Raw genomic sequence first — 22974 nt, 5'->3', positions numbered from 1 at the left:
GATTTCCATATTTCTTCACTTTCTTTCTCTTTGTGTAAGGCTTAGTACTTTCTCCTGTTAATGCTGGGACTCTTTGGGCTTCCCTTTTGAGGCAAGCTGAGAAATGCTTAGCAGATCTTCACTTTCAGAAGGCGCCTCATATGCCCATTTACAACAGTGCTATTCCACTCCATGCTCTTAACTCCTCCTCCTGAAAGAAAAGAAAAGAAAAGAAAAGAAAAGAAAAGAAAAGAAAAGAAAAGAAAAGAAAAGAAAAGAAAAGAAAAGAAAAGAAAAGAAAAGAAAAGAAAAGAAAAGAAAAGAAAAGAAAAGAAAAGAAAAGAAAAGAAAAGAAAAGAAAAGAAAAAAGAGAAGAGAAAAGAAAAGAAAAAAGAAAAGAAAAGAAAAGAAAAGAAAAGAAAAGAAAAGAAAAGAAAAGAAAAGAAAAGAAAAGAAAAGAAAAGAAAAGAAAAGAAAAGAAAAGAAAAGAAAAGAAAAGAGAAGAAAAGAAAAGAGAAGAAAAGAAAAGAAAAGAACAAAGGAAGACACACAAAGAAATATTGACTTTAAAGCCATCCCTTCTCTCCCCTCTCAGAGCTGTGTTCTTTTCCCCTTGCAAGCATGGCTTCATTCCAGATGACTTTTATCTACTTAATGTGAATTACTGTAAAGTGCTCTTCACAGTGGCCTGGATGGCCCAAGCCATGTTTGCCCTGACAGCATCCCCTGTTTGCACAGGGTCGGGGCTGCATTTTCTTCTTCTCCCTCTCTTTATTTCTGGGCAGCTTGCTCTCTTCTACTGGAACAGTCAGTGCACATACGACTAAGATTGTGGTTTTACGAGAAGTTTTACGAGGGTGCGAGCCCTCTCTTGTTTCTGAGCCAGCCTGACAGGAGCAGGAATTTTCCTCCGTACCTGGGTTCGCAGTCCCAGCACAAAACACCAAGCCCCATCTGACCATGCATGAACCCCTCTGCTGAACCCCTGCAAGGCCAGGTTGGATTTCTCTGCTTCACAGCCCTGAAACCAGCACATCGAAGAGCCATCAGCACTGCTTGTTGTGCCCTAGGCTGTTCCAGCCGCACCAAGCCATGCTGGCAGCAGGGCAGGAGGTGGCAGGGGATGGTGCCGGCATGTCCGCATTCACAGGGACATTGGTCTGTGCTTTCATGCAAAGCTCAGGAGGAAGAAGGGTTTTTCTCCCTAAGTTGTGAAAACCTTCTGCCTTGTAAACAAAAGTGGTTGCGTGAGCATCCTCTGCTTTGTTTTACCCTTCTGATGCCATTTCATGCAAAGGAAATGAGCTGCAAGTGTTTAGCTTGGCACTGTAACTTTGGTAATCGTATCCAGGGCATAGAGTAGCATGGGCTGGTGCTTAATCATTCACTCATTAGCACAGTGTCGTTTGTGCTTGGAAGACAAATAGAGGGTAAGAAACTGTGTCAGCCCGTCAGAGAGAAGCGGGTGCAAGGCAGTTTGGGAAGGACGACACACTTTCTGTGCTTCTTGGTGCACTGCCTGATTGCCTTTCAAGCACAGCTGTTGCTGCTACTACCCGTTTTGGAGAAAATTGCTGTGTTTGAAGCGCCCATCTGCCTGCAGCTGTTGTTGTCTTCTAATTGGTGTAACCCTGTCAGAAGTGAGCAGCACAACTGTGAGCATGTCCTGCACCCTCATCCGGCTGCTGGCACCTCCAGCATCCTCTCCTCCGAGTGCCTTCTGTGTACCTGTGTACCTGCCTTCCCAATGTACCCGGGGAGTGCCCTGGGGGCTGGCTTTGCTCACATGGCTATACAAAGAGAGTTTCTCCCCGCCTCAGATATGTACACTTACCAGCTGAGGAGTTTCAAAAGGGGTTAGGGAAATGTGAATGCCTCTGTAGATGCTGGTGGTAGGACAGTACCCACAACATCACATTCGTTTCTGGTCACTTGTGCTCCAGAAGTATGGCTTGACAGTGCTGTGGTTGCAGAGAGTTTGGACAGCAGGGAGACGAAAAGCCTGACATGCAATTTGAGATTAAAGGAGCTTTACTTGTTTAGTCTGGAAAAATGTGGACTGGGATATATCAGAGGTTTATGTATGCGCCAGGGAACGAAACACCAAGAAGAGCAGTAGGTTGCTAAAGCAAATGCTCGGTACTGGCAAAGAAATGAAGAGGGATAAACTGGCCATTAGTAAATGTAGATGAGAAGCTGGAAGCCAGTTCTTGAGGATCAGACGAGCACTTCCATGGCAACTGTGGGGACAAATAGATGTTTTTAAGGCAGATCTCAGCTACATTTATGAAGAGGATTAGATGACATGCTTTCCTGCAGTAACAGGTGATGGGACTGGATGACAGGGGAGATCTTGTTTCCTTCTTGTATTGGTGTAAACACAACATGCATTTATTAAAGTTCCTCTAGCAGTTCTGCAGTGAGCCTAAGAGTGCAAATGGCAAGCATATCCATGGACTGAACTGTTCACAAACACTGCATCAAACTGCATCAGTTCGGTGGGATTAGGAGGGGGATGTCTAGCCAGCCATGTGGTAACTGACCACCCAACATAATTGTTGCATGTAGGAAATTGCAGGATGATGCTAACGTTTGTTCACTTGGATGCTGAATGCAGCTAGACATCAGCCTTTTTTTTTTTTTTTTTTCTTTTTACTGAGGTTACTTTTCAGCCGTATCACTAGACAGACAGCCAAATCCAGCATGTCCCAGGAGGAGGTGAGCAGGACCACAACAGCTCCATTAGGACTGGCTTGTACCTCTGTCTGACCATGCCAGGAGTGGCTGCCTGTGCTCCTTGTATCACTGCCAAACCACAGTGCCAGCATCTTTAAAACTGCTGCTGGGGTAATGAAAAGGCTGTTTTTCTATGGAGATGCTACACGTGATCCTGAGACTGTGGTTTTATAAGTGCTTGTGATACTTTCTGCATATCTTTCAGACCAAAAGAGGTTGTACTTTCATGGTTAGTGCATAATGTGGGCAACTGAGGAACAGCATTGGCATGTTACCTAGGGAGGGACACCCTAGAAAAGATCAGAATAATAATATTTAAGCAGTCATTCAGTATCTTCCACGAGAGACAATTCACATCTATCCTAGAGTGCTTTCTGATGTGGGTGTGTTCCTCTTGTTCTTTTTACAATGAGGATCTGAGAGGTACTGAGTTAGGAAGCCATATGTAATATATATATGCATATATATAAAGATATATTTCATATACCTATAAAAAAATCCTGGTTACAGTGAAGAATTTAAGGGAGTTTCCTCTTCTACCAATTGTTTCAGGATTTTTGTCATTTTTCCCACTGGTAAAAGTGTTTGATTTTTGGTCTTTCAGAGGTTAAAAGGTGAGCAAGCAGCAGTTAGATCTGATTGAAAAGAATATGAGTGAGAATTCAGGATTTCCTGCTTACAGAGAGCCATGTGACTACCAGTGAAAGAGCCCAGTCATAAGCTTATTGCACTGTAAAGTCAGATGCCCTTTTAAGTCAGCGCAGTTTGAGCCATGCATTAAAAGGCCAGGTTACGGAGATCCCAAAGCTAGACTGTGGCTTACAAAATGTCTTCTTCCTGCATTTTTGGTGGCAGGGATTTGTCTGGCAACATGCTGAGCTTTGACAGGTCTTCGTCATGACAAGTCATTCTCTGTATGGTGTAATAATTCATAATTCATGTTTCTATTTCATCACCAGTGTACAGAACAATGTGTTCAAGGGAGGTTTGCATCCAGTGGATGATAAGATCTTGGTTTTCTTGATGTCATGCATTCCTTCTGGGAAATGTAGTCTAAAGAGCCACTCTTATGTTCAGGTGCTAAACAGGGCATTTGTATACGCTTCCCTTTTTCTTACCCTTTTTCTTACAGTTTTTCATTTCAAACAGAAAGTAGAAAGTAGTGTCTTTCAGTTTCTGCTGTTTATGTGAATTCATCTTTGCAGATGCTGTTAGTCCAGCCCATAGTCATCTAGTTAACCTCTTTGGTTCTTAGATTTTTTTTTTTCAGAGTAAAGGCTTCTTCTCTGCATGAGATAAGCTTTTGTAAGTACTGAGAAAATTATGTGGTATTGAAAAACATCTTGCTTATTCTCTTCCTGAGCTACTGTCTGCAATGGCGCATCAAGTATCAGATGATGTAATCAGTACACACCGTGTTTTCTCAATGATGGTACTTTTTTGTTAGAGACGTGGACATTTAGTAATAGCAGCACTGTTATATCCATAGAGTATATAACTGAGGAGTAAGGGAGACAATATTGTGAAAGTATCCATATCTTTTATTAGACAAACAGAACGAAATGGGGGAAAAAAAGAACAAAGTTTTAGGCTCAGCACCTAATTGTCAGCTCACATGTGTGATAACTTGATTTACTTCTACAAAACCACTGGATGTTTTCCACATTTACCTGCTCCAGGCTTCCTACTCAGGCCATGGATAAAACCTAGATGTTTCTCCCAAGCATTTTCATTTCTATACAGAAATATACTTAGCCTTTAGGGCATGTGATTGGAAAAGACAAGCTCCTCATATTGCTGACATTGCATATTTTTGGTGTAGTATCTGAGATCTTGCACAGTTTGTCTCTTGCTAAAGATAACTTGGAAACCATTCTTTTGTGTCACAAATAAAATGGGGTAATAAAATGATGTGCAACAAAAGAGAACAGATAGGATGCCCAAAGATGGCAAATTTAAATCAGGAGATTTAGAGATTAGCCTCTTCAAAGTTTCTAGGTGACTCCTTTCCCACCATAAAGCAGGAATGGAAAAACAGGTCTGTGTTCCTGTAGGAGGACTCCTGCCATAAGGAGGGAGGAGTGGTACAGCAGAACCATAGTAATAGCTGTAATAGTAATAAAGAACAACAAATAGTAGAAATACCTGTCACTCGTTCTTGGAGAGCTCACCAGACTGAATTCTTGGGCTTTGTTATTCAACCCTACAGGCTAGTTCTTGTTTTTGCAACATTGCACTGAAGAAGTTGAGTAATTACAGATTGAGACTACGAGGGATTAAGCTCCTAAGTGCCTCTTTAGACACCTCTGCCCAAATTTTAGAGCATCAAACCATATATTTAACTGTTGCCAAACCTTGCAATTACTTTAAGTCTTTAAGTGGTCACTTCCAAGGCTGAGAGTCTCTGGCTCCTAAATAGCAGTGTCAGTCTGTATGACAGGTATGAATTCAATTTTCTACCTTTCATAAGTATTGTAGCATAATGTACACTGAAACATTATACTAAGGTATATTGTTTCTCCCACCAGATTTGTGTTTGTACATTGCATACAGAATGGGCAAAACCAGAGGAGTTTCATGAAATTTCAGATGCCTTTGTGTTGTTGTCAGGAAATATATTAGCAAGTACCCTCATGAGCATACTTTTTTTTTCAGAAAACTCACAAAATATGCTATAAACACCTTTCTGATAAAAGGCATAGTGAGATTAAGTGATTTTCCTAAGACATTAGAGCCTGTGAATGGATTTGATTTTGTAAATTCCAGCCTTGTATTTTATCTACATGCATTCATCACAGCAGGAGGTTTTATCTCTGACACACAGAGTCTCATCTTCTTTACTCATGAACAACTGGAAGACAAACAACTTTTATGGCTTCATCAGCTTGAGTAAGTCCCTAACCTTATCCAATGGCTTTGTCTTTATTGGGAAATAAAAGGAGGTGTAGAAAGGCATCACTGGTAAATCCTGTGCTGTCAGAGTCTCACAGGAAATTGAATGACCCTTGCTTAAGAAACAAACCACAAAATGTGGGTGTGATGTTTATTGGTATGTGCTTCGCATTCTCCTGCAAGGACAGATTGCATTTCACATTGCTCATGTACATTCTGCCTACGTTTTCCAAGAAGATTTCAACTCTAACTCATCTGAGAGCAGCCCGTTGGAGGGAGATGCTGCGAGTGCTAGTATTTTGACTTCTGACTGAGTCCTGAAAAGCCCTCCCCAGCGTTAATGATTTCTGGTAAGAGGGAAGAAGGATGGGCTTTCAAACACTGGGGGCATTCATTACTATGTACTGTCAGTGTAAATAGACCCCTGCTTAGATGTTAGTCATATTTCTTCCTGGTTTCCGTTTGGTATCTGTTTGTTTGCTATTTCTCCTGAAGACAAGTCAACAATTGTATTAACTTTTGGATTGTGGTATGGGAGTGTTTGTATTAATTTCCTGACAACAGCATCCCTGTGATCTCTTATTTAAAACTGGTTGTAGGGTTTCCATAATATTGTCTTTCTATTAAAAAGAGAGGGGATGAAAGCCCATAATATAAGGGGGAAAAGAGTTCTAGCTTTTGGAAAAAAATAAGCAGGTTGTATTTGTATCGTTGCAAGATCACAAAAGTTTGGATTATGTCTTGTAAGTGTCGATATTTCTAAATGCAAAAGATATAAAAGCAGCTGCTTTAATGTGTTATTCATATTTAATTATCCTAAATAAGGGTGAAATATCACGGTATTCTTTGCTAACAGTTTTTGAGATATGTGAGAGCACTCAGTTTGTCCTCTAGGAAAATTGAAGATCAAAGGCCTTCTCTGTGAGAAGCTTGCTTAATATTCTATATTGGTCTAAAATGTTTTAATGTAAGGATTTTTCTTGGGATCTCCTAGTGTTTGGCCATTGTGGCAGACTTATTTCACTGTTGACTCTGCAGAATAGTACCTAATACTACAGTTGGTCTGTTCTATATTTATATTCTCATTTGCCTTCAGAATTAAACTCGCTGATAAGACTTCATTAGGCACTTAATGAGCAAGGCACACAACCCTTAACAAAGAGAGAAGAGAAGAGAAGAGAAGAGAAGAGAAGAGAAGAGAAGAGAAGAGAAGAGAAGAGAAGAGAAGAGAAGAGAAGAGAAGAGAAGAGAAGAGAAGAGAAGAGAAGAGAAGAGAAGAGAAGAGAAGAGAAGAGAAGAGAAGAGAAGAGAAGAGAAGAGAAGAGAAGAGAAGAGAAGAGAAGAGAAGAGAAGAGAAGAGAAGAGAAGAGAAGAGAAGAGAAGAGAAGAGAAGAGAAGAGAAGAGAAGAGAAGAGAAGAGAAGAGAAGAGAAGAGAAAAGGAAAGGAAAGGAAAGGAAAGGAAAGGAAAGGAAAGGAAAGGAAAGGAAAGGAAAGGAAAGGAAAGGAAAGGAAAGGAAAGGAAAGGAAAGGAAAGGAAAGGAAAGGAAAGGAAAGGAAAGGAAAGGAAAGGAAAGGAAAGGAAAGGAAAGGAAAGGAAAGGAAAGGAAAGGAGAAAAAGTTGAAGGTGCATGTGGACAGGCTTGTTTTGCAGTTGTTTGTATATCTGGCCATTGGAATGTTCAAGGGATGCAAGGAATGGCTGTTTCTCACCAAAACCTGCATTTCTACCCTTGGCCACACTCCCAGCCTGCAAAGAAGCTGATGTTAACTTCAGCACAAGGCAGTTCATCTATCCTGCCTTTGTAACGTAAGTCCTCCTGTAATCCATGTTAGCGTCATGTCCGGATTCTTACTCAGGGACAGGATTTGTCATCTGTTCTTGTTCTGATTGTTTTAAAAGCATTTTAATTGCTGAAATATGGTGGTACCTGGGTTGTTCTTGCTTAAATCACTTCCAGCTACTGAAGAAATAGCTGCAGTCATTTGTTGCTTCCAAAATGAAGTTCAGAAACATCAAGGCAGGAGGTCAAAATACAGAGAGAGGTGAAGGAAATGGGAGTTATTCGTATGACTGATTGGTTGTCCAGCAAAACAAACTCAGCAATTAAAGGAAGCTGGAGCTTTATGTACCATGTATAAAGGCTGTATAGGCATTATTAAAGTTACTGTTAAGCCACGTCTGTAGTGTATAATTTTGATAATTTGAAACAGGTCTGCACTTTCACATTCTTGCAGATGGCGCCCCTTGATTGTTAATTGTGTCTGTGCAACAAATCATAGTATTGTAACAAACATCTCAGCTGAGATGGAGCTCACCTGTGTGTCGGTTGTTGCCAGGTTCTGGTGAAAGACACCAACACCTCAGTACTTGTCTGTTTTAGGAAAGAAAAAAAAAAAAAAAAAAAAAAAAAAAAAAAAAAACAGAAAAAGGTGTGCTACCAGCAGAAGCAGAAGAATCTCACTTGCAGGACTGCTTTGCTGCTGTTCTCAGCTCACTGGGCTGACCAGGAAGCAGCTGGCTTCTGTGCTAGCAGTGGCTTTAAGAATGAGCCTCTACCCTTCCTCCTGCATCCTTGTCTGGGTGGGACTGCCTCAGTACAGGTACCAGAGATAAAACAGTGAAGATCACCAATATAAAACTAAAATGACTTCTTCCTCTGTTGACAGAAAATAAAGAAACAAACAGACGAACTAGTGACTTGATCTATGTGGCTGGGTTGCATCAGTGCAACGACACGCCGCTTGCTAAGCAGCGTCAGAATACAGAAGTACTACTTCCATTTGTCATTTAAATCACATAAATGCAGAAAATAACAAGGTTTTACTCTTTTACCTTGTTTAGATTCTTGGAGACTAGGCCTGGTTCTCTGACTGCAAAACTAATAATCCATTTTAAAGGGAAACCTTATCACAAACAAGACAATAGTATATCTTATTGCCAATGTTCCAAAGAGCTCATTTCCGTGCATTTTGGAGAAAACCTTTCAATTTCATTTAGGCTGGTAATTTTTTACTGTAGTGGCTTTGTCATGGGAGTGTTTATAGCAGCTTCAGTGTGAACCTCTTCAGCAGCACTCTGCAGGCTGCCGAACAGAGAACACCATGCTGGAGAGGGGAAGGCAAGGATCCCTGCAGGTGGGAGGAAAAGGGAATTCCTTTGAGCACAGCTAAAACATAACAGCAAAAATAAAAGATGCAAAGCTACAGGTGCTTTGAAAATGTAAGAACTAGCTGAGATGATCTCTGATAGCTGCTTCTAGGCCTCCGAAGCAGAGTCAAATGCCATCGCTGGTAACAAACAGACCCAAGATTTGCAGGGGAGGGAGCGACCTCCAGGAGGAGGAGTGGGAGGTTCAAAGGTTATCATCCTATTTATGCTAATTGAGTTTGAGCTAAGCTCTTCCCAAGAAGAAAGCTTCTTATTGAATTAGTTATTCAGTTCCACGGGGTGCAAGTGGAATGGCTGTAGCTGTGTCTTAGACTCTGCGCGAGAGGCCCTTCAAGAATACAACTGGAGGAATTTCTCTCAGTTTTAGCATCCATCAGATGAAAAGCAACCAGTAGACCTGAGATACTTGTGTGCCTTTTGCCATTTAGTCTGTCTACAGAAGGGGCCAAACATGTTCAGGTACACGGCACCCTGGCAGGTCCTCTGCTTGTCCATGGAGCAGGGGCTTAGGGTAAGAACAATTTATTTTCATAACATTGTTAAACAAGGGTAATTGGTAATCTTAAGAATTGTGTTGTGAAGGAGAGGCAATTTTGGAGCTACTTTCATGAAAAGCAAAGGAAGATGCCTTCCTCCCTCTGTAACAATGTGTACTGTTTATTCTTTCATTGTTTGTTCCCATTTTGCTGGTATTTGAATGAGAAGTTGAGTGAAAACTTAGATGTTGTGTATGTTTATGTATTTGCATATATATTCATACAGATCAGTATTGTAGAGAGGGCATGTATGTCACCCTGTACATCTGTACGTGGGAAAATACTGCTAATAATATTAATTTCCACAGCCTCATCTATCACTAACAAGGCTTTTGAAAGATTTATAGGTGTGAATTAATTAATTATGCCTCAGGGCAGTCTTAGGAGATGCATGTTAAGGTAAGGTTGAAGCCTGGGCAGGTTAAGTATTTTATTCAAGGTCATGCAGCAAGTCAGCAGCAGATAGAAGAATGAAATCCAGGTCTTCTGATTCTGATTCCCTTTATTTGCTTAATACCTGCTAGTTGTCTCCTAAATTGGATTCTCTTCAAGACTGTTAGCTTTGAGGACTCATGAAAGTACAGCAGTTAACTGTAGCTGCAGAACAGCTATTGGCAGGACTGACATCTGAAAAGTCTAAATTTAAATTAACCTGAGCTGTCATTATTTATATACTTACTCACAGTACATTGCAGTGTTCTTTTCCATGAGAGCAGTCTACTGGTCTCTGATGGCGTTTAATATGAAAGAGTTACTTTGCAATTCAAAAATACCAATTGCATGTCCTCAACTCTCCTGATTTTATCTCAACTCTTAAAATACTTAGTATGGTTTTTCTTTCAAAAAAACGACAAATGCCAGAACTGACTTCCGTTTTTGAATATAGGTTTCTAGCCTCAAATGTTGCAAAGAAATACTGAAAAATATGGCTTCAAAATAGTACTCCCTGATTTGCCTTTCTCTGCTATAGCCCTCCCCTGTCCCCCCTCCCCCAAGGGCAAATAAAATTTAAAATGCTATTTTGTTTTTACAACTTTCAAGACTTGCTTCTTATCAGCTCTTATGATAAATCTTTTTTATCAGTCACTCTAAAAAGCACATACTTGGCAGCAGAAGGATCGAGGCATACAGAACTGTTTTTTTTTTTCTACAAGGAGATCTTGCATTTACTGTTGCCAAGTCCATTTTGACTACTCCCTTTCTAATTCTTCTCGTCCTAAACTATACAGATTCTATATATAACGTATCATTCATTATGTAATCATTTTGGGGATGGAACTGGGATTTTACGCTGTCAGTGTCCATACCATAGTATTCCAAAAGAACATAAGTAATCTCTCTGTTTTAATATGGTTAAATCAGATTTTTTTTTTTTTCAGTAAGCATAAAACAGGATAATGACCTTATCTATCTGCTGACCTTGAAAATACCAAGTGTCTTGTTTTAATTAATAAAAGGACAAAAAATTAGCCAGAAAAATAATCCAGAATTTTATGTTCCTGTGTGCTTATAACATACAGCACATGCTGTGCATTGTTTATGCAGTGGGATTTGGGACTGTGGTGCTCCCAGGGGACCACGACAACATCCATGCCCATTTGCTTTGCTGTAATGCTGGGTACTGCCTGACTGCTGCAACACAGCTTTTCCAGCTTTTTGTTTGTTTGTTTTTAATTTGGGGTCAGGGGGTGGTTGGGCAGCACCAGGACTTCCAAAGTGCAGATACCTGTGCAAAGTCTGGAACAAGCTCTCCAGGATGGCTGTGGGATCTTCTTCAGCAGAAGAAGATCCCACAGCTCTGCTGCCAGGGTTGATCTAGATATATTTAGAGCACGGGAATGAGGATGGAAAGTGCTCCATGTCCTTTGCATCCTGTCACGTCAATGAATTCTGGTATGAGTTGCCTGATTCCTCCAGTCCTCTTTGCTGCCCAGCCCTTTGTAATTCCAGCCACTTACAGATGCTCATAGACGTTCACCCATATTTTTATACCAGCAGGACAGGGTAACTTTCAGAAGCATTTACTCTGCCTTACTACATAATAAAAGCTTCCAGAGAAACACAAATATGCAAACTGTGCTGCTGGCTTTCACAACTAGCAAGCCTCTAAAGACTGTTTTTGCAGAAGCTTTTGCCATCTTTTTAATCTGGTGTCTTGCTCTACCATTACTGAAAAATAAATAAATGTATGTTTAGAATGTTCCATGCAGTACTTCAGTACTTATTTAGGCATGGTTCCATTTTAACAAAGTTCTGCAGTCATAAGTTATAGCATGTCTGAGATGCCCAGTGTATTACCAGAAGCTGTGGATTAAAAGAAAATTTGGCCATGTGTCCAGTGGATCCCTGAAGGCATGACACTCTTCATTGAAATGTATGCAGTGTAAAGCTTTTCAAACACCACAGCAATGATAATAAATTTAGGATGTTTGGATCCAAATACATTAAGGTGTCAGAAAGCAGAATGCCAGTCTTGGCTGCAGTTCAGTCTCTGGGCTTCAATTCAGGATATTGACTGAGCCAAAAATTAAGTAGGATGCCTGGGCAGTGCTCTCATCAAGTGAAATCGAGTGCCTACTTTCTGTCAGAATGGTTGCAAGATTAAAAATCTTTATTGTCCTTGCAGTACAGTCCTGTGGCTGTGATACCAGCTCAAACAGGAACGTGTGTATTTCTGGTCTGATGAAATCCACTGGGCAGATGGCCACTTGAAAGAAATAAGTGGTGCCTTCAGCTTTCTTTCCTTCGCTGCTCACTTGTAGGCAGGCAGAGGTGGCTTCTCCACATAAATGATACCGCATTCCCAAGCACATGAAGTCATGCCTGCGGTACCGTGCCAGGCTATGAAGTCACAGCATGCTGTCCACATGCCATGTATTCCTCACGTGTGTTCACAGACAGCTGTCGAGGATCCAGTTGGACGTGTTATTTACAGCTGTGCTCAGAAGGCAGAAATTATATAAAACTTTCCATGGGTAGTGCTGGGAAGCCTTGGAACCTTAAATATGGCAATGGTGGGGAGGCTGTCCATAGGTCCTGATTTACAATTCTGCCTTGCACATATATGTATCCTATATACAACAAACTGTATAGTTTAATAAAAATATTTATTTCTATCATTTATCAGTGTTTCTCTATTGAAATGAGCAAACTAGTCCAGCCAGTGATGAATTTCGTGTTATCTTTTGCCTTTGTGGGCACTTCTGTATGGTAATATTTATTAAATCATATTAATTAGACAGCTCATGAGAGTATGTGGTTGACCTTTCTGGAGGAATGCTGCATTATTTTATCCCCATGGTTACATAAGCCTGTGGGCTAGCCAAAACCACCATTTAGCATTTTATATGTAGAAGATTGGCCAACTAACCTTTGACATAGAGGAAAGCTGCCTTCAACATTAAGACTTAAAACCTGCTCCTGCTGAAATCAGCAGCAATAATCTTGTTTTGAATTGGTGCAGGATTGGGTGTACAAAGATAATGTGATGGTAGTTAGATGTTACTATTTATAGTGATAACCCAAGTGGAGAAGTTTTGCTGAAACTTTGGCTTTGGAGTTAACGTAGAAAGGATTAGTGGAAAGGCAGGGCCACCTCTGGTCTCTTGGTACACAGCAAAACTGTTCTAAGACTAATTAGGGGCACATGTAGGCAGTGCAGTTTTACTAGTAATTTGATTTAATGAATGCTGCTCATTTAAAAAGCTGTAATTTGTGTTCAGCCCTGAGGAAGTAAGGAGAAACTGCAGGAACAGAAATTCCCCAAAGCAGAGGCACAGCTTTCCAGGTGTGTGACTTAACTGTCGATTGTTCTGTGCTTGCAATAAATTGTTTTGAGTTTAAGATCAGATGAAACTGAAGAGGCCTTATCTGTAAAGGTAGATGTAATCTTTTCCCTTTGACAAGGTACATTTTGCTCTGCTTGGCTTTGTTTTTCCTTTATGCATACAGCTATTTCTTGTAACATCTCTAGATTTTAGTACATTATTAGGTGGCATGTTAAAAGCAAGATTTGGAAAAAAAAGCTTGAATTATGATTGCTTTCAGATAATCTGTTTCTTGTTGACAGATCTCAGATTTTAACTACCGCACATTAACTCTACTGCTTCAAGCAAGTAAATTCCTGTAGGTAACCAACACCGTTCTCATTATGTCTTTAGTGATTCAGATGAATCAACTCACGACTTGTTCTCTTCAGAGCAGAGTTGATAAAATTTCCTGGCATTTTCCAGGAAGGAGACTCTTGAGACTGATGTCTAACATAACTCTTCAGTACTTGTAACAATCTGTGTTCCCAGACAAACTGACAGAGTGAAAAATCACCATCTCATCTTAGAGCTGAAGTGCCGTTTCAGACCGGTAGTCTGTCTTGGTAACAAGTAAATACAAAAACATCCCAGGAAGAGCCGACTTGTGCTCAAACTTATGCAGCAGCAGCAGCGGATGACTATTTGATTGCACAGATCTGGATCAGATGCTGTCAATCCTTTTCTCAGCATACAAGAAAGGGCAACAAATGTACTGCATGGCTGGATGGTGCTTCCATGCATATGAGTGCTTACATCCTCTCTGCATTGCCAGATTTTTTGGCTCTTGAGTCTTGCCATAGTTAGCATTCCTCTTTCAGGCAACTGGAGAAGTATAGAAGAATTTTCAGTTTTCTTTCAAAATAATTAAAGTTTCTAGCTTTTTCTGGTTGCAGAGAAAAGTTTAAAACGTCAGGCTGACCTCTGAGGGCTTGAAAAGCACCAAAGGGCTCTATAATCAGATTTATGTGCTTTTAAAAGGAATATCTTGATTTTGTGGGACTTTAACAATGTCTTCTGAGCAACTGGAATTAGTATGATTGCTGTATGATTAGAGAGGTTTAGTACCATCTCAGCACTTAAATCAATTATAGTTTGTTGTTTCCTGGTGTTGCAGCATGATGTTCACAATTCTGCCTTTCAAAGATGCTTCCTGTTCCTTTCAACTTTCATTTTCCCTCTTGTCTTGTCTTCAGTCTTTTAGTATTGACCCCATGTAAGAAAAGGTCTGCCCAAGATGTGGAAAGACTCCATACACTTTGTTTTTCACACAAGTTAGGTGTTTGGCTGCTTTGGCTTTTAATCTCTTCTCTTCATCTCTTTTATCTAGGAGCAAAACTACTCCATGTCAGCACTGGAGAGAAATAATAGTCTGTTAACTGGTACGCAGTTATTTCTACCCACTTAGATAAATGAGAGGGTGTGTTTGAAGACTGATGTGCAGTTTAGTCATCATAATTTCAAACACCCAAGCACCTAAATAAAATTGTTCTTTTCTATTTGAATAATAAAAATAAATCAAACATAAAGAAACTAATAGGTATTATGCACAGTAGTCTTAGCAATTTTTGTTATGTGACAAATTCCATCACAACTGTGTAGTATTGAGATAGTATGTCTGATTTTCACCAATGAGATACTAAACTAAAGTATATTCCCTAGGTGTTATATCAAATCTATCATATGCAGGTGATCCCATTTTGGCTGATTAATAAATGCCCAATTTTGCACTGTTATTTGGCAGTTCGTGATTGGCTTTTTAAACACTGTTAATGCAGTGCTGTGGAAGAAAGTTCTCTCCCTTCATGCTTCACCCAATAAACAGTTTAGAGATTTTTAAAACCTCTTCCCATGACAAGCATACAGTTTTGCAGAGATAATGATTTATTCTATTCTGGTGTATTCTGTTAATTGCCCATCTCTAATCCAGATATTAAGTATTGAATTAGACATAGGAACATAATTAGAACAAACAATTACATTTTTAATGGATTGAAGAGGAGGCTTGTGGGAATGGGATTTGAATGGTTGTCCTTTAAGGATTTAAGGGTGATTTTTCCGGGCTGCACATTCAAAGGAAGACATCTTCAGTTTCATAGTTCAAACTATGAATACTATTTGTTAAGCAATTACATTTTTTAAAACAAACAAAAAACATAAACTACTGTTTTCTAATGTATTTCTTACCTACTTACTTAAGTGCCTTAAGAATCAAAATTTTAAAGTATTTTTATGGGGTTTAAAATCAAAAGTACAGGTACAAATGCTTCAAATGAAAGATAATTAGTTCAGTGGAAGAAGTAAGTTCCCATACTAACGTCCAGTGATATTTTGTCTGGTTGTCCCTGAGTAGCACAGCAATTTCAAAACAAGAAATCTTGTTCCAAAATTGAGGAAATGTAAATGAGCAAAATACATAAATTCAAGGTGATAAATCTGGGACCCCAATACCTGATTTACGGAAGCATCCTCTAACACCAAGAATGCTTGTTTATCTGTATATTTCCTTCCTTTACAGTTTGCAATAATTCTCCCTACGAATTCTTAGCAACATAATTTTAACTGTGAACTTCAGAACCTAAACTTGTGTTTCTCCCAGGACCTAAATGTCCTTTGACTTCATGTTTCCTTCATTCTAAAATCTACCTGCTTTGATATACCAAGCATCAGTGTTGGCCAGATGAGATATATTACTTTCAGTAAGTCCACTTGCTGATTGTTGAATGCAAGATTTCTGAATGCAATGTAAGAACAAATCCAGGGAGTACTCTAGGCACCGGAGGAATATTTCTGTCAATATTAATAAAAATCAGAAATCCAGAAGCCAGGAAGTGGGAGCTCCAGACAATCACAGAACTTGCTGCACACATCAAATTGTTGCTTAACGCATTATAGAATATCATGCATTCATCCCGGTTGACCTCAGCCTGGCTTTGTAATTTAAATCTTAACACCCTGGATGTAGGAATCCCAATCACTTGTCTGCCACTGGGGCTGAAAGGAAGTAATGGTAGCGGCAGACCACAGAAATGAAAGAAGAATGCAATAACCAGAAGCAAAAAAAGGAGAAAACAAGGGATAAGCAGACCTATCCATCTAGAAGCAGAAGCTACAGGAAGGTCCTGTCATGAAATTAAAAAGAAATGGAGGTCCCAGCACCCTCCGTGTTAATACAACGGAGAATAAACGTAACAAACAACATTTTCAGGGAGGGAAGGAGTGGGGGTGTTTGCTGGTTCCCTGATTGGTAACCAGAAGCTGCCCAGAAGTGTCTTACTCCATTTCCAGCTGAGCACCATGTTTACTGTCTTCATTCATCAAGAAAGGCCTTTGAGGCCCCTTCTCATGATAGTTGCAGGTTTTAGCATGCATCTGTATAACTTCACTGCCATTTTCTGGCAGTAATAAGAACCAGATTCTGATGATGTGTTCATAATTTCCTCTGGGCCCATTTTGGTATAAGCTCACGCTAATTAAAACCTGGATTCAGTTCCCATTAGAAGACCCTTGCTCATCTTGTGATGGGAAAGTAAAGTAATACCTGAACTTATGGACAAAAAATGGAGCTTTTGCTGAAGTCAATTTTTTGTCATAATTCCTGGAAGAAAATGTTATCCAAGCCATAGTAATCATCAGGGAAAACAGTTCTTGAGCAAAGTCACGGTAGAATGTGTCGTTAATCATAACCCACCCACATCCAGGCACCATATCGCCAGACACTTCATTGGAGGAAGGAACAGCACTGTTGGTATTCATGATTCATTATATTCAAGGGTTATAAGGTTTTTAGAGTCAGCTGTGGTCACATGTTATGACCAGCATTGTGACATAGACCACTGGATTTCCCTAAACTGCCTTCTGTTTGGATTAGAGCTTATCTTTTAGAAAAACATCCAGTTTTGATTCCACATGTCCAGCAAGGGAGCATTCATCACAGTGTGGATTAAATTGTTCCCTTCATTAATTATACTCACAGCTAACAGTTTCCTGCTAGAAGATAGGCACTGTTTTGCTCTTGGTCTCCCTGAACATTCCCCAGTGCAGACAGAAAAGTCTCATACTCATTTCTCCACTGAGGAGCTGGCAGCTTTATCTGAAGAGCAATTACTTATTTTTTTGCAAACTCATGGGGTTTGGAGAAGTTCTGATATATGGCATTAATTACTGTCTAACAATCAAAGAAACCTGCTCAGTGTGTTCTTTCAAGTCTCACTATTGCTCTGATGTTTACACACTTGTGCCTGTGGCTGAGAATAGCTGATGGTGCTTGCATGGCCTCTGCTTTTCATCCATACTGCTTTCACCTTCTTGTCCACTGGCATTGTACCCTACGTTCATGTATCCACCTCTGTTTCATGGCTACATACATGTACAGTAAGAGATGCTGGATCTCCTTTGATTAGCTCTGGATAGAGCGTTATGAGAGCTCTTCTGAGCATTAATCATATTTCCTGATGAAGTGGTCAAGGTGAGGTGTCTTGGTTGGAGTTCTGTGTGGTTTTGGCACAGTTGGGGCTATATTTGCATTATAGTTTACACCACAGAATTGTAATTTGTTGTCATCATGAAATTTGTGACAATCATAGGTCTTCCAGGAAAACTGGTGTCTTGCTCAAGCAGTACGTTACTGACAGCAGTCACACGCACGCCTCACTGCAGTTTAGAGGCAAACCCACCAACCAGGCGGACTGCAGCCTGTTATGAGCCCTAAACAGAATTTCTGCCAAACCCAAGAATGAGGTTTCTGTGTATGAAACAGAGTGGTGGCAGGATGCTACATATAGGCAGGAGTCTGGGCTAACTGGACTTTGAATACCCCTAAATGAACCGCATGTTTCTGCAGAGCTTTCTGCAGAGCTAGATGTCATATCACCTCACCAACCTCTGATCTTTTCTTTATCCTTTTGGGACCACACGAATTGGTAAGAAGAGATGTCAGTGCTAATGCACTGATAAGTACATTAGCAAAGTTGTTGCTTAGTCAGTTGCTGAGACATTCAGAAGGCAGCAGTTCCCTAAATGAAGACCTAATTTGCCTTTGGGTAAATTCTGCTTAGCTCGCTTCCTCAGCAAACCTCTGTCCAGATGTGGTTTTGGAAGTTATTGGCTGACACTAAACGAAATACTTCTTTGCGTACGTCCAAAGTTAGAGGCTGTATCCAGGCAATAGGGTACCCATAGAGTAGTGTAGCAGGGTGCTATGAGAACCATGTCTGGGTGGAATGAGAGCACTCTGTGTCCATGCTTCCCCTCCTAGTCAACAAACAGAACATAGCTGTCGTCCTTGGTTCAGAAAAGTGTCGGCCTCTGGACTGTTGTGGGGATGTTTTACATTCAGCCATCACCAGTACACAATGAAGTAGTACCCGTAGCTTTTGTAAATTTTCATCTTTTCTTGAGGAGGTACTAAATATTAAGTAGCACTGTACACCTTTCCTGTCCAAAAGTCAAATTATTTGACATTACAAGCTATGCCAGTGATTAGACTGGCTTTCTGGAACTTATTTTGATCTTGGGTGGGATCTTGACAAACCCCCATAAAACTTGTAGAGATGACCACCTGAAATTCAGCATTTAAATCTGATTGCATGCATACCAGTTAGGTGTAGATGCCTCAGACCTCAAAACTGCTTTTTAAGGTGGCAGGATGTGAATTTGGGAGTTTAACTTTAAGCACGAGGGTTCCAGCATTTTTGTTTTAAGGGCCTGGTCTGCTGTGCTTGTGGTTCCAAAAAGCAATGATCTCTGCTTTCAATACATCTGGAGCTGGTCCAGCTCTCCACTGCTGTCCATGTGCAAGCTGCTGCTCACCGCTCCAGAAGGGAGGCTGTTTCCCACGTTCATCCTACTGGCAAACAGCAAAACAACTTGGTTGTCTTCAAGTGGCTTTTTTCAGTGAGTGGTTTCATAATGGTACATTTGTACCCTCGTCTTCACAGAATTGTTGAAATTTCATGGTAATTTTGAAGGGGTGCTGTGATTACGACCTTAATTTTATTTGCCTTTTAATATTAGAACTACTAAGAGGATTCTTTTTTTTTTTTTTCACCTGTGATGTAAGAAATGTTAAACACCATCTGATGAAAATGCATTGTTATTTATAGGTAAATCCAATTATTCAGTTAGTTAATGGATCTTAAAAATAGCTGTAAGAAATGGTCATTCATATGTTTTCCAGCAACTGACCGCTACTTACTCTCTGAAAAGCACCCATTCTGATTAATTTATTGGTGAGAATTCAGTGTTGTGCAAGGAGAACAAGATGTGTTAGCATAGCTTTATGCTATATCGTAGATAACAGACAAATCAGCACTCATTGAGCCACTCTGTAATTGCATTAGTCTGTAAACTTCTGGTGGCCTGGTTTCCTCTCTTGTTAAACTGAATCAGAAGAGTTGGAGACACGCTTGGATACTCTCACTCGTAGATTAGAGATTTCCTTTTTTGGAGGTTTGTTCTACTGGCTTGTTTTTCCATTAAAAATGAGACATGGTGTCAGTCTGGTGTTGTTTTTGATTCTGCCAGAAAACTGTAATGCATTAAGTCCTGCATGTAAAAAATGTTCGTTTGTTCTAAACTTAAGTTTATTTATAGCTTGAACATCTCACATGATGAGGTCTTCCAGCTTTAAGTCACAAGCAATATAAATTGAGTTCTAAGATTAGCCATTGTATTTATTTTTCTAGTTTTTGTAACTAATTTAGGTCCTTGCCTTACTCTGAATGTGTCAATTTTGATAAAGGATATTCAGCTGATAGAGCACATTCTACTCCACTGTCTGTCAATTAGTGAGCTGCATAACATTAGAAAAAGAGAAAGAAAATGTGTGTTTATTCCCCTCATAATAGCCCCTTTCTGAACAACCAAGTTCTTGTTAACCTGTCAATCAGGAAAGGAAACCACCAAAGCTAACTGGCCTTTACAAAAAAAAAAAAAAAAAAAAAAAAAAAGCTGCATTTACTCTTTTTGTTGTGTGAAAGTCTGCTTGTATTTTTCTCCAGTGTGCTAAGTTCCTAACCTCCCAGCAAGCCACCTAGGGCAGTGAAGTGAGACAGGTGCTTATGCATTTTTTGGGACCTGCAGGCAGGGTGCCAGGGGCAAGCTTGGCTGCTTCAGCTGGCAGCTGCCTCTGCCCCAGCCCGGAGGCTGCTCCTCCACACAAGCACACAGCCAAGGTTTGCAGTCTGACTCCCCCATTTGCTACCCAGCTGATCAAAAAAGAGGCAATGAGAAACAAAGTGAATTTAATACTTCATCTAAAGTTATGATCTTTCCAAGGCAGATGTTGCCATGAACGCTGTGGAGCCCACAAGGACGAAGCTGTTGCACTTACATGTGGGTATCTGCTCACCTGTTGAGGGAACTGGGGCAGCCCAGTAAGGGACAACACAGCCTCAGCAAGGACTGATGCCAGCACAGGCATTTGTTTTCCTCTCTTGGGCACAATGTGCCAAAGAGACATTAAAAACTGACTGATGGGGAGGAAAATAGACGCTAGGGACTAGCACATGCACTGCGGACAGCATCTTTAAAACATTCATTAACATGTTTATTGAGTAATATAGATGTTTTTTCTTTCTAGTAGGGCCTTCTAGGCTAGATGCCATCCTTAGGCAAAAGCAATGAAAAGCAAAACCTGAGCAGAATATCTCTAGACCACACTGTCTCTGTGCTTTACTTGAAACCTGTACAGCGTTGTTCTAAAATACTGTGCTACCATGAGAAGTTTCTCCTAAGCACTAAACTGCATTTTTCTGAAAGTCATCCTTGCTGTCCTTACAATTTGCTGTATGCAGGAAAGTGGAAGGCTCCAAAATACACAAATTTTGTCAGAGTTTGGTGCTAGACCAGTGATCTAAGAACAGAGGCATGAGTGGAGTGTTTCCCTCCTCCAATGGCAATGTTTACCCTAATACAGAGAATATTTGTTGCCCTGGAGGAAAAGGAGGAGATGGCATAAAGCTGTTCACCAGCAGAACCCAGCCAGAATGGAGCAGAGACGTCTCAGAGCCTTTCTGGCATCTCAGGTGCAGCTTTAGGTTGTTCCAGGTTGTTTAGGTTGCTTGGTGGTAGCTTTATTCAGCCCCTTAATCAGGGGCAGAACATCCACGATCTTGGTAAAATGCAGGGAGGTAGTCTCCCGGGGTTGGCAGGGATTTTTAAAAAGGTAGATTGAGGTGGTTCTGTAAAATGGAGATAATTTCCAGGATAGTTGTGAAGCACCTGAGTGCCTGCTGTGTGGTTTGAGGTCTTTGAATGGGGAACTTGGGAAACATCAGATGTTCTGTCCATCATCCCTGCAATGGGAAAGAAATGCAGATGGGCTGTACAGGTGTCTTGCTATTCCTACTCTTTCCAGATTGCATCCTTTAACACGCGAAATCACAGTGCCATCCCATGCTGCCTCTGTGCAGACTCACATTCATTAATCACATTAATACAGGGTGGGGAGATGCTCCGACTTGGGCAGCCTTCCCCAGACCTACAATGGCATAGCCTACGTGGGCACATGCCTTGATGCCCAAGATGATGGTCTGCTTCGGTCATCCTCTGGCCCCACAGTAGTGGGGCAGGCAGCTGCAGACGGGACACATGGCCTAGTCTAGTATTTCCAATTGCTTCCCAAAACCCTGCAGCCGTCACGTTGTTAAGAGCCTTAATTTTCTTAGCAGCTGGGCTGAGCCCAAGAAATCGTTATGGGTTGATTTTATTGTTGTTGTCTCTATTGTTGTAATATGAGGATGGAATTAAAAACAAATGTCTCGGCGCTGATGTTCGCCTAGAGTGTGAGACAGCACACTGGTTTAGAGACCAACATATTACCCCAGACTGTAGCTGTACTCTTGAAAATGCAAACCAGGAGGACTGCTGGGCAGTTTACGAGCTGTGTTCCACTGTTGCCTTCTGAGTGGGATCTGTACACAGAATCTCAGCAGAAGTCAGCTCGTGCAGAAGCAGGATGAACTGGCCCAATCCACAGCAATCACGCCACTGCAGGATGCTACACGGAAAGAGCGTGGCTCGATACACTGCTCACGAGCTCTTACACCAAGACACGAGCAGATGGTGGATGGAGGAAGCCAGAGGGGGAAGAAGGACAGCTGTCAGAGTAGAGAAAGCTGGAGGGAAAACCAAGACCAGTATGAGGAAGAGAAAACGTTGTGGAAAAACTCAGAAAGGAGAAACTGTGGGCACGTTGATGTGGGTGGTCTTTATTCGCAGTTCTGCAGTCTCCACGAGGCAGCGACTGAGCAGAAAAGGTCTCTGCCAGTCCCCTGCCATGGAGCCATTTTTCCTCATTTTTTGCTTCTAGGCACGTAGGCTGCTGCAACTGCATTTGCAGGATCCTGCAAATTGCAATCATGACACTTTGTGATGTATCATATTAAAGGAGCTTCTCTGTCTATATAAGGCCAAAATCCCCTGATTTCCAATTTCAATCAAATAGGCATCGGAGAGGGAGCATTTCCAAGCTGAATTCAGTGAGACCATTTCTTCGTGACATAATGTCCTGTGAAAATAAACTGACAAATGTGGTAACACAGTCCAGCAGGGTATTAGAAACAGTGCTGTAAGCTCTCTCCATTCCACACAAGAGTTCAGATTTACAGAGAGCTTTTCTCCATCAGTCCTCAAATGAGGAGAAATAAATTTGCATCAAGAAATGATGTAACACACTTACCTAATAAAAAATAATCTCTCCGACATATTCAATTAATTAATCATTTAGCACCAAATAAAAGATATCTGCAGGTTTTTTTTTGTCTTCAAAGCCCTCTCTTTAATAAGATTTTGGTATTACACATCTTTTATTTCAATTGATTTTTCCTTTAAAATGCACATGACTTCCATAGT

General features: G+C 40.7%; 1 protein-coding gene across 9 annotated transcripts in view; it reads left to right on the top strand.

The window, feature by feature from the left end:
• Positions 1-22974, top strand: part of PALM2AKAP2 (PALM2 and AKAP2 fusion) — a 263158-nt gene that overhangs the window by 199478 nt on the left and 40706 nt on the right. The window contains exon 1 of one of the 9 annotated variants that reach the window (XM_082783189.1): positions 6898-9288. The exons of the other annotated variants lie outside the window; for them this stretch is intronic. Within the exon in view, the coding sequence (XP_082639315.1) occupies positions 9229-9288 (60 nt within the window). The 5' untranslated portion in view covers positions 6898-9228. Of the gene's footprint in view, positions 1-6897; positions 9289-22974 lie in introns of those variants that run through there. 9 annotated transcript variants of the gene reach the window in all.

Source organism: Aythya marila, assembly GCF_965140915.1.
Source record: "Aythya marila genome assembly, chromosome: Z".
NCBI lineage: Eukaryota > Metazoa > Chordata > Aves > Anseriformes > Anatidae > Aythya > Aythya marila.
The sequence above is the reverse complement of the archived record's forward strand: the minus strand, read 5'-3'. Positions and strand labels throughout refer to the sequence as shown.